An 11,686-nucleotide genomic window follows, 5' to 3' on the forward strand; every position below is an offset into this window, starting at 1 on the left:
AACTTTCAGAGGAGACAGAATGTCCAGTGTGCAGAAATGAAATTGTAATGATGAATAATGAGGGGGAAAAAGGAGCATTCAAAACATTAAATTGTCATAACTGCAGTAAATGTCTGTAACTGGTAGCACTATATCTGATCTGTGAATACTCAGAGCCTCTGCTGGGTGCAGAATTGCCAGGTTTTTCCACTTATTTGTTTGCTCCTTCCTCACCTTCATGATAACAAGACTTAATAAAATGTTTGACGAATTCTCAGATGTTTTTCAATGTTCTCTGATGTTTGAATGCATTTAAATCTGCTGGATAATTTAAATTTATGAGTTCATGCTGCAGTGAATTATGCTTTATCACTCAAGAAAATTTGTCCCTGAAAAAAGAAAATACCACACTGTAGCCTCACAACATAAATGGATGACAATTTATTTAGAAAGTAGTTTGCATGAAACTTACAAAATTTAAGTTCATATTCCATACATTTGTGTTAAAAATATGAAATACTTTAAACTGATAAAAATAATGCAGCCAGAATAAACATGAAATAATTTAAATATGTGGGGATTTTTTTCAGCAGTGATTATTATTTCTATTAGTTAAGAGTTGAACTTAAAGTTCTTGATGGATTTTTCACAAAATGCCAGATAGAAACACATCAGATTACAGTTATGTCCAAATGTCTGAGCCTGAAATGGGCCTCATTGGGGATTTACAGCCTGCCTGATTTTGGGCTCCAATGAAGTGATTTGAATATAAAATTGAGGGGCTACAAATCAAGAGATCAATCTGACCCTGAACCAAACTTTCAGGATGTATTAGTGTAAAATCAGGTCTTAATTAATCATAAATTATTAAATGTTGAATATAAAACAAGGTAAGGCATATTGTGTAAACTCTTGGGCCCTCCACATCCACAAAGGTTTTGCCCAACTTCAATTCTGGCAAGAATGTGACAGAAAATGACTGAGACCCTGTTTTAATTGGTAGATAGAATAATCTATCTTCTCCTTTCATGGCAAATGTTAAAAAGGCCACACTAGGGTCAGGGACTCACAACAACATGGTTTCGAATTGCACTGCTGGTGTTGGTTCCCAACACTGAGTTGAGATGCCAGATGAGGGCCCCATCAGATGAATTCCAAAAGTTGGACTAATTTTTTTTAAACCTACTTGATCATCCTCCGAATTAGCAAGCCTATGTTAATTGTATATTAATTGTGTTTAATTGTACAAACATGGTGGACCATAACTGGGCCTTCACTTGTGCGCCTACAAATAGTTAGTGTTGTTACATGATTAGGGATATTTTCATAATGTGTATTTCTTGTTTTAAAAAAATCATAAAAATTTGTAAACATTAGCTCCAGTTCTATTCTTCAGTGCATAGCTTTCTGGAACAGAACAGCTGAAAGAGTCCGTGACTGAGGTCGGAGAGGCAGGTAGGGAGAGCCTTAGTCACCCACTTGCAATGGCAGATATTGTAGCTGCTTTGAAGATGCATCTATAATAACACTGGGTTTCACCAGCACAGGAAAACTAGATTACTTCTTGATGACTTGACAAACACTGGTAGGATACAAGTGACCCCAATCTCTGCACCACTGCTAGGATCACAGATGATGAACTTTTGGGGCCACAGTTTTTGGCCTTGTACTCCATACTTGTTACTTTCTGGAGCTCAACATGTCTCCTTCAACTGGAGATTAGGAAACAGCATATTCTATTCCTGCTGGCAACATTGTACATCATAGCTCTTATATGACTTTGTTAGTCTTTACTTGTCCAGCTCTGTTTTTTCTTTGTATAATTATAAGATGCTGACTGTTTGTTTGCTTCATGATTGATTTATATATATCTTAATCTTCCCTATGATCAGCAGGGAATAATAAAATCTGAAATAACTTCAGTCATTGAAAAGCTGTAGCTGAAAGTTTAAGCTAACCAGAGCCATCTATTTATCCATAATGTTCTCACTGCTAGCTGCTCATGAGCTTCAATCACTATTGCATTTTAATCCAAGGTTTAGAAGGATATGGGATGGGAAAGCAGCGAACAACTTCTACATAACTCCAAATATAAACTGCTATTCATTCATAGAATGATTATAGATCTGGTCAGCTTAGAAACCGCTAATGGAGTCAGGTCTTTACCGCTAATGGAGTCAGGTGTTACTAGGGGACATAGCTTTAAATTAAGGGGTGGTAGGTATAGGACAGATGTTAGGGGTAGATTCTTCACACAGCGGGTTGTGAGTTCATGGAATGCCCTGCCCGTATCAGTGGTGAACTCTCCTTCTTTATGGTCATTTAAGCGGGCATTGGATAGGCATTTGGAAGTTATTGGGCTAGTATAGGTTAGGTAGGATTTGGTCGGCGCAACATCGAGGGCCGAAGGGCCTGTACTGCGCTGTATCCTTCTATGTTCTATGTTCTAAACTGTATTTTTCAGTATCAAAAGTTAGTCCTAACATTACACAATGTGCATTGCAGATGTACTGTGGTTACAGTATGCAGATTCTTTTAATTTGGAGATGCTGGTGTTGTCACCTGATGAAGCTAGTGTGCTTCCAATTAAACCTGTTGGACTATAACCTGATGTGTTATTTTTAACTAGATTTTTATAGGAATTGCAGCTTCTTCAGCTGTGTCTTCTACATCACTCAGTGGGATGAACATGTAGCTGCAATGGAACAGCCTCACCTCCAGGTTACCTTTTGACTTTGATTACACCATACAGCACTGTTTCTTTGTCGTTGCTGGGTCAACACCTAGTAATTCCCGAGCTAACAGCACTGTGGAAGAACCTTCAACACATGGAAGGCAGAAGTTTAAAAAGAAAGCTCATCCTAACAGTGGATAATAAAGTCTTGTCAATCACCTGAGAATAAACAAAAATCAACTGTTCCATTCATGGGATTACTCATATTAATTCAGGCTTCACTTTTTCTTCAATTTCCTGTTGTTGAGCATGTTTGCTTCTACAGATTAGCAATATCAGAATAATAATTGCTCCAAATATCAGAATTGTACAGGAGTTGAGAGCAATCCACATGTTCTTGTTGAAGTTTTGGTTCTGAATATCTTGTTCTGAAAGTGAAAAACATAAATATTAATCCATCAAATTAATTCACTTCTACAAAATTTGTATACTAGAGTTTCCTTTTCACCAGATAATTTACTTTTGGATTTCTGCTGAAGTCAAGACCAGAAATTAGGAGAAGGCACTGTGCAAATTATACCCTTGAACTTGATGCATTATATTCTGTGGCTTCTGTGAATATTTCTCAAAAATGATTAATTTTGCATTCAGTGGTCAATGTTACAATGCTCTTTTTTGCGATTAAAATTTCGTTTCTGTGAATGTATGTGGCAGAGCAGTCTTGCCTATGAGAAATATAAATCAAGCAACTGCAGTTACATTTTTCTATTTCGAAAATATAACAGAATGTAGGTCACGTTCATATTAAAATCTAGCAATAGGAAATTGTGGCAAAAAAGTTGAGGTTTCTTGTGATTTGTGCTCCTAGTGTATAAGCCATTTCTCTGGTTTGGAAAATTGAACCTTTTATGTATTTCTTCGGATAAATAGTTTCAAAGATTTTATTTATGTCTAAGGCACAATTCCAGGAAATTTGACTTAAGTACCTGAACTAATAATTGACTAAATTAATAACTTACGTTGCAAAAGGATGTTGAACTTCCTGGTAATAGTCTGGTTAACAAGGGAGTTCTGAATTTCAACCACATGGTTACAGTTCATCATTGAGTTATCAAGTTTAAGAATACTCTGGAATGAGTAAAGACCATCTTCACTTTTAACAAATGAAATTTCAGGCTGGAGGGACACATTTTTATCTTCTGCGCAGTACCAGAAAACAGATGGTTCAGGATAACCTTGAGATTCCAGAATGATAGTCGAACTGGGTGGTTTGAGTTTGATGAACAGTTGTGGATCCCTATAGTAAGCTGTGAATTACAAAGAAGAATTGCTTGCATTATTCAGAAGTAACAGAAAATTGCTTTTGTTGACATTAAATAATTTGTGAAGCATCCACATGGCATTAATATATAATCTCAAGATACAGCTAGACAAATCAAAAATCTGCCACAAAACAAAAGGGAAGCCCTCTCTTTTCACACGCATCTATATGTTACAAATAATAATGCAACATTACAGTTCTACAGGGTGTATTCCATTTGCCCCATTCTTTAACTTCAACCATCCAACCAATTTCTAAGCCAAGTCAAAATGCTATCTAAATTCTTTGAACTTACCTCTTTATTAATAATCTTTTCTCCTCAAAACAACACTCCAAAGTGACTATTCTAATATGGGATCGCTCATGTTTGTCCTAGTGTGCAGCCACTCTACCTTTAATGATAGATTTGAATAGGTTCTTCACTCTTGTTAACGGAGGCCTACGAAGTACTTTGAAAGGGTGTGATAAGATGTGAAGGGTGTGGAATACATAGAAATGGTTGAAACTAACTGTCTGTCTGTGTTTGAAATGGTGGGAATAGAGAACCATGTGAGGTAATAAGATAAAGGGAGTGGTTATGTATACAAGTTGGGATTTTTATACTGTAATGAGAAGTTATATTGTGCAGGTGGCAATAGAATAGCCAAGAGAAGGTCAAGTAAGTGAAGATGGAAATTGAAATTGCTGAGTTAGAAAAAGCATGAAGATACTGTAGTGAGAAATGCAGGATGTGGTTAACTGATCAAGGCCAGGCATTCAAGGCAGAAAGCAAGGTCACTTGGTTATAAAAGTCATACTGCCACCACGGCAGTTTGGCAGGAGGCTGGAAGAACACAGCAAGCCAGGCAGCATCAGGAGGTGGAGAAGTCGATGGTTTAGATTGAGGACATGGCAGTTTGAACAGGGCAGGGTTGATTAAAGTGTAGGCAGTTGAGGAGCATTCAAAATGGGCAAGGATTTGACATGTTGATCAAACAAAAAAAATCATATGTCCATATACTTGTTATTCATAACTTTATCAGAAACAAGGGTAGAATCCCTAGTAAGCTGACATTCTGGAAAGAAATGAAGCTGTTGCAGTCTGATATCCTTCCTCTACAAAGGATTTATACTGGGTCACAAAAATATGTCTATAATCTTGATCACCCTTTGATTGTAACAGTCAAACAAATTTCCTTTTATATCTGGGTTTTAATCTCCTACATTAACTTCATTACGTTAGGCTTTTGGCAATCTTGCGTTCATTTTAATTTGTGTTAATTGCAACCTGACTATTCTCCTTATGAATTTTAAGCACATTAAACATGAATTATCACATTGATTTTGTAACAAAATCATCACTGCATAATTAGGAACAAATAAAACTTATTTACCTGCAAACTTCAATGCAATTGTCCCTTTGACACTTCCCAATATATTGCCAACAAAGCACACATACTGCCCAGCATCCTCTGCTGTCATTCCTGCCAGTTTTAATGAAGCATTGCCATGTTTGAATTCCTCTGGAAATAGACTTGTTCTGCCTGAATACTGTTCATTCTGTTGACTGAGTTGGTCTTTGCCATAATAATAACTGTGCACCACATCATTCGTCTCAGCACGTTGCCAGGTGATGACTACATGGTCCAGTGGTAAATGACTATCAACAGTAAAACTGCATCCAAGGACAATACTTTGTCTGTGAATTCCTACCAATGTAGTCTTTGATACAGCAACATCATATGCACCTGGAAATCAGTAATAAAAAATTAACATTTTTTCCAGTCTATAGTTTTTAATATAACTGGTCAAATCATAAAGCAGCCTTCTAAAGAGAGGAGTAAAAAATGAGGTCTGCAGATGCTGGAGATCACAGCTGAAAATGTGTTGCTGGTCAAAGCACAGCAGGCCAGGCAGCATCTCAGGAATAGAGAATTCGACGTTTCGAGCATAAGCCCTTCATCAGGAATGAAGGGCTTATGCTCGAAACGTCGAATTCTCTATTCCTGAGATGCTGCCTGGCCTGCTGTGCTTTGACCAGCAACACATTTTCAGTTCTAAATAGAGGAACCTTGAGCTTTTGACTAGGGATAATTGACAGACTATCATGGCAGTGGTGACAAAGCCAAGAGAGTAGAAATAAGTTTGGAGTTGCTCATTCTAGTACATTTATAAAGTATCTTTCTTTCTTTCTTTATCACTGGGTATCCCAAAATGAAGTGATTTGTAGACATGTAGAAATGGCAGCAGCCAACTAAGTGCATAAAAGTTCCAAAAGCAGCAACAGAATAATATTTTTTTTTCTGATGTTGATTCATGTAAAATATGATTTATGAACACTCCTGAGATCTAGGATGTCAGGATTAAGTTCAATAAAAATATAATACATAGTCAGAAGTGCATGAAAGAAGTACAGTGGCACTGTGGCTCAGTGGTTAGCACTGCTCCCTCATAGTGCCAGGATCCTGGGTTCATTCCAGCCTCTGGCAACTGGAACTTGCATATTCTCCCCGTGTCTGTGTGGGTTTCTGCTGGGTCTCTGGTTTCCTCCCACAATCCAAAGATGTGCAGGTCAGGTGAGTTGGCCATGCTAAAATGCCCATAGTGTTCATGGATGTGTAGGTTTGGTGCATCAAACAAGAGTAGGGAAAATCTTGTACATTAAACAAGAGCTTACTCTTCAGAGGGTCAGTGTGGACTTGTTGAGCCGAAGGGCCTGTTTCCACACTGTAGAGATTCTTAAACAAGAAATACTGCAAAACCAAGATAGTTAATGTGCTATTAACAAAATGTAATTTGTATTTAGTTCAGTGTATTAAGTGTTGTACTTTCCAATGTTCAAGAGTGGAAAAATTGCACAGTTTTTTTACATCTTTTTCTGGAAAGCCAATATATATTACAGTGATCAATTGAATCTATTGAAAGTCATGCTATCAGTGCAAGTTTACCAACATTGACACAATAACTGTAGCTTTGATCATTTCTGAATTCTTCCATTGTTATCTGAAGTTCAATATCTTGAAATTCAAATTCAATGGTTTCTGGCTTTGATGACAGAGCTTCCTGATGACACATCTTTTAACAGATTGATATGATTTCTTTGCCCTTCCAAACATTTAATTTTAAAAAGTACAAGGAAATATTCACGAGAGTTACAGACAAAAAATGTTGTCATAGAATCCATTCAAGTGTGGAAGCAGACCATTTGGCCCATCACGTTTTCACACTCAACCCTCGGAAGAGCATCCAACATCCATCCCACCTAGACCACGCCCCCCCCCCACCCCCACACACACCATGCCCCACCCTATCCCCATAGCCCTGCATTTTCCCATGGCCAATCCACTAACCTGCACATCCTTGAACTTTGGAATGAAACTATAGCACCTGAATGAAACCATAGACAAAGGGAGAATGTGCAAACTCCATACTCAAGGCTAGAACTGAAACTAGATCCCTACTGCTGTGAGCCACTAGTGCTAACTACTGAGTCACTACGTTGCCCACTAGGAATTGACAGATGAGATCTACCTGAAAGTAAGACGTGTGCAGACATAATTTGCACATAAAGCAAATATTTCATTCTCTCCTTCGGGTCAGAGTTCTAGAAAGTGAATAAATATGGAGCTGGTCAGTGACAAACAAAATACAAATATTTAAAATAGTAGATTTCCAGTCTAGTGTTATCACTGCAAATAGATTTTTGCTCAATATCTAGTTATTTACACAGAAACTTACCAGGCTTACTATATTAAGGATGAACTCTACGAATGAGCTCAAATTAAGAATATCACACTGAGCTGCAAGGGATTATTTTCTCACCATTCATATAAAACTTAAACATAGGAACAACGAAACAAGAAATTAAAATGTAGGTCACTGAGGAGCAAGGTATCCAGTCGGAAGGTAAAAAGACTGTTGCATGATAGCTAGTGATCTTGTGTAAAGAGTCGGTTTTTGTTTTGTATGAGTTAGAAGAATTAATTTTGCCATCATGGCGACAGAGGGATTCCTGGCTCCTCTCCTTTACAATCGATGCTTAATTGCCTTTATCCTTAAAATATAATTCAATACAATTTCATTAAAAAAATCAAGTTACAATTGGAAGTGATACAGCTGAAACAAAAATTAAAACTTTGGTGATTCACTAATTTTGCACTTCTGGTAATATAGTGCAGTTATTGTGGGTGTTGTCAAGGTTGGAATTAGTACAGTACAAGCAAGCTCTGCATTACAGCTACTTAATAAACAAACCATTCACTTCCACTTAGGAATTATACTAGACAAATTAATGAGAATGTGAGATCCTAAGAAAATGTTCACTCCCTAAAGGCCTCCAGCACGTTGATCAGTTTGCCTTCTGATGGGGTTCCCAGTTAAAGACATCCTATTGAGTGAAACTTGTTTTTCTAGGATCCCTAACCTTACAGAAAATTAGAATTAGAATTGCTACAGTGTGGAAACAGGCCCTTCATCCTAACAAGTCCACACTGACCCTCCAAAGAGTAATCCACCCAGGCCCATTCCCCTACCCTACCTTTGTCCCTGATGAATGTATCTAACCTACACATCCCTGAACACTATGGGCAATTTAGCATGGCCACTTCACCCTAACCTGCACTTCTTTGGATTGTGGGGAGGAAACCCACGCAAACACTGGGAGAATGTGCAAACTCCACACAGTCGCCCACGGCTGGTATCAAACCTGGGTCCCTGGCACTGAGGCAGCAGTGCTAACCATATTCTCTCCTTCCCAAAGTGAAATTTATCTACATGTTAAAATTTATTCCATTGAATCAGAAATCTACATTTGAATTTAGAATTGCACTTTATACATTTTGTTACATGATTGAGTTAAACCTTCCCTAGGATCTGTCATCAGTCTCACCTCCTGAAGTCTATAAACTGTTTATTAAATGGTTGCTTGCATGATATGCCTGATCATGTTTATCTATGCCTGATCTCATCTGAGTAACACCCATAGAAACGACATAAAGAATAAATATTATCTTGGTTATGAGATCAGAGAATTGGCAAATATTTGATTTGTCTCTTTCAATTATGTCAAACTGGAATGTGAACTTATCTTTATATAACATGCTTTTAAATTTAGAGGATGAAGAAAATTAAACATTAATTTTAGTAATTAATACAGGTTTCTGAGAGAAAGTTGGGCAGAATGAAACTAATAAATTGACTTTGGGTCACATGGATTTGTATCTCCCACTTTTATTCTTGCAATGAGAACATACAAACCTATGAATTAGGAGCAGAAATATGCAGTTTGACCCATCAAGCATGTTCTGCCACTCCGCAAAATCATAGCTAATCTATGTTTCAAATTCCACCTATCCACTTGCTCCTGACTCTTTGTCTGACAAAAATGGGGCAATGGCACCTCTTTTTCTCCATTCGGGCAGTTTACAGTCTTCTGGACTCTACATTGAGTTCAACATCAGACCAAAAACTCTGTCCTCCACTTTGATAAGTACCCTCCTACAATCTGACAGCTAATCCATGTACTTCATTACAAAACCAACTCAGAACATGACCTATAAAGCAGGGATAGAAATGAGTTGTCTCGTGTAGCAGCCATTTGGCTGCTAAAACACAACTGCTAGTGTTCTAAAAGTGTAGGTGTGTATTGTACCTTTTGAGAGAGAGGAAGCTAGCAAGGACTGAACAAGGTAAAAATGTAACACTTGGTTGAAACAAATAGCTGGAGTGTGTATTGCTGTGGAACAAAATTAAACTCAAATTCGTCCAATCAGTCTAAATTTATGCCCCAAGATATTTGATGACATAAAAACCAATGAAATGATCCGATGTTTTGGGGTATAAAACCAGACATTTTGAACAGTCAGGGGAGAACTGCCTAGCCATGAATAAGTACAGACTGCCACCAGAACAATTCTCTGAAAGGTACTTGTCAATAAGAAGTTTGTGCAGCAGAACATTGAAGCCAACTGAGATAAAATCTACGGGGGAAAATCGACAAAGCTGACTGGTTTTTTTTGAAACATGATTTTTTTTTTGTAAATCTTAATCAGGATTTTTTTTTATCGGACTAGTACTGTAGAGTGGGTAGTATAAGATAGGTTAAAAAGCAAGGAGTTGTAAATAGCTGTTGTTTTAATATTCTCTGTTGGTCATAAAGAATAAAATTGTTAATTTTTACTTTAAATAGTGATCTCTGGGATAGTTTTTTGCCTCTCAAATTTTAACAGATTGCAGCAATGAGGTGAACTTTTTTTCTGTGCGGTTGGTTTAAATTAGCAGAGGGGTTTGCCTCGTGTTGTAACACTAACTTGGCCAAACAGCAAGGGCTGCTGAGTACGTTGACCAAGTAAAACTTTGATGTCACATCTTAAAAACATTTAAGGAACTATCTAAAAGATATTGAAATAGGGTCCACCCACAGACTGCTCTCTTCATTCGTCTTGGACCTTCTGAGGAGACTGACATGGCGAGAGGTAGGGACCCACAGACTCTCTGGAGAGAGAGAGAGCGGGAGAGCAGCTTTGCAGTCCCAGTGAGACAGAGACAAAGCAAATAGCTACACAAACCTACAAGAGCTTTGGGAAGTATTGTAAACTTAAGGAGCTGCATAGGATTAGAGAGAGTACTGTTTTGTTGTAAAAGCTATCCCAACATACTTCTTAATCAAGTTGGGACTGTTTTGCATTGGTGCCGGCTTGTGTTTGTACTAATTTGACAGCTTTGGTATTGAGACACACCTGGGCAAATTTATTAATAACATTCTGGAGTTGTCTACCTTTGTTTTAAAGATGAATTAGACAGCGCTAATGCTGCTGTCATGAAAGAGTTTGCAATGAAGATACAGCAATACCCAAAAACGCACAACCTTCACACAGCACGTCCAACAAACATATATACACATACCAGACTAAACACAAATCAACATGACACGCACCACATTTACCACCAACACATTATAAAAACAACTATACACGTACATCACACACACTACATATGTATCAGATATAGTAACCTTAAACACAGTATAAACACATCAACACACCTCAAAAAACCAAACTAATTTACACAAAAGCCAACATACACCATTCAACAAATATCATATTCACACAAACATGCCATTTTAAAAAACACACTACAAATGACATGACAAAAACATACTACAACAGTAGAAAACATGTCTAGGTCAACATCTCTTTTTAAAAAACAGTTTTTAAAACTGAGACTACAGTCCGAAATATGGAATTATGATCAAAAAGGAGCACTTACCATTTTCTATTTTCCTCCAGCTCACTTGTGATTCCAACTTTCCTTTCCTCTGTACTGACTGACTTCCTAAAGTTACGCTGCTTTATATTCTATTGCCACTAGCAACAACAACAAAACATCAACAGACCAGCTGACTCACTGATTAGGAGGTGAAAGGTTGACAATTGCGTATGCAACTGCAGTTTTATGTCAAATAAGCTTTTGCTTGTCACGTGCTGCAACTTGGAGGCTCTTTCTTTACATGTAGTAGAAACACATTCACTTATACTCTGGTAGAGATTCTGCTGATGTCAATGCTAATTATATGATACCAACGTCGTCATTATAAAGTCAGGAAAGTGACTGGCCCAATGGGGTCTCACGCGGCATCTGTTTTTCAAACTCTGTCCAGACATATTTCAAAGCCTTCTTTAATTTTGAGCTACAAATTTCCTTCAATTGCGCTTGATCAGAGTTTGCCCTCTTAT

The 11,686-nt window shown here is 37.5% G+C and overlaps 1 protein-coding gene across 1 annotated transcript; it reads right to left on the reverse strand.

Annotated features, from left to right (window-relative positions):
• Positions 1–405: 405 nt before the first annotated feature.
• LOC132829897 (CD276 antigen-like) lies at positions 406–11,278 on the reverse strand. Its single transcript, XM_060847304.1, has 5 exons — positions 11,220–11,278; positions 7,485–7,557; positions 5,348–5,701; positions 3,673–3,960; positions 406–3,081 (listed from the first exon to the last, which is right to left on the reverse strand). Exons 1-5 carry the CDS (start codon positions 11,220–11,222, stop codon positions 2,915–2,917), a joined length of 885 nt encoding a protein of 294 aa, XP_060703287.1. The 5' UTR covers positions 11,223–11,278; the 3' UTR covers positions 406–2,914.
• Positions 11,279–11,686: the final 408 nt, after the last annotated feature.

Source organism: Hemiscyllium ocellatum, chromosome 30, assembly GCF_020745735.1.
Source record: "Hemiscyllium ocellatum isolate sHemOce1 chromosome 30, sHemOce1.pat.X.cur, whole genome shotgun sequence".
In the NCBI taxonomy this organism is placed as follows: Eukaryota; Metazoa; Chordata; class Chondrichthyes; order Orectolobiformes; family Hemiscylliidae; genus Hemiscyllium; species Hemiscyllium ocellatum.

Coding starts and splice junctions, on each gene's coding strand:
- LOC132829897 (XM_060847304.1), bottom strand. Junction 5,702..7,484: donor TGCACACGTCTTACTTTCAG/GTAGATCTCATC, acceptor ACTGATTTCCAG/GTGCATATGATGTTGCTGTA. Junction 3,082..3,672: donor GTTCAACATCCTTTTGCAAC/GTAAGTTATTAA, acceptor TTTCACTTTCAG/AACAAGATATTCAGAACCAA.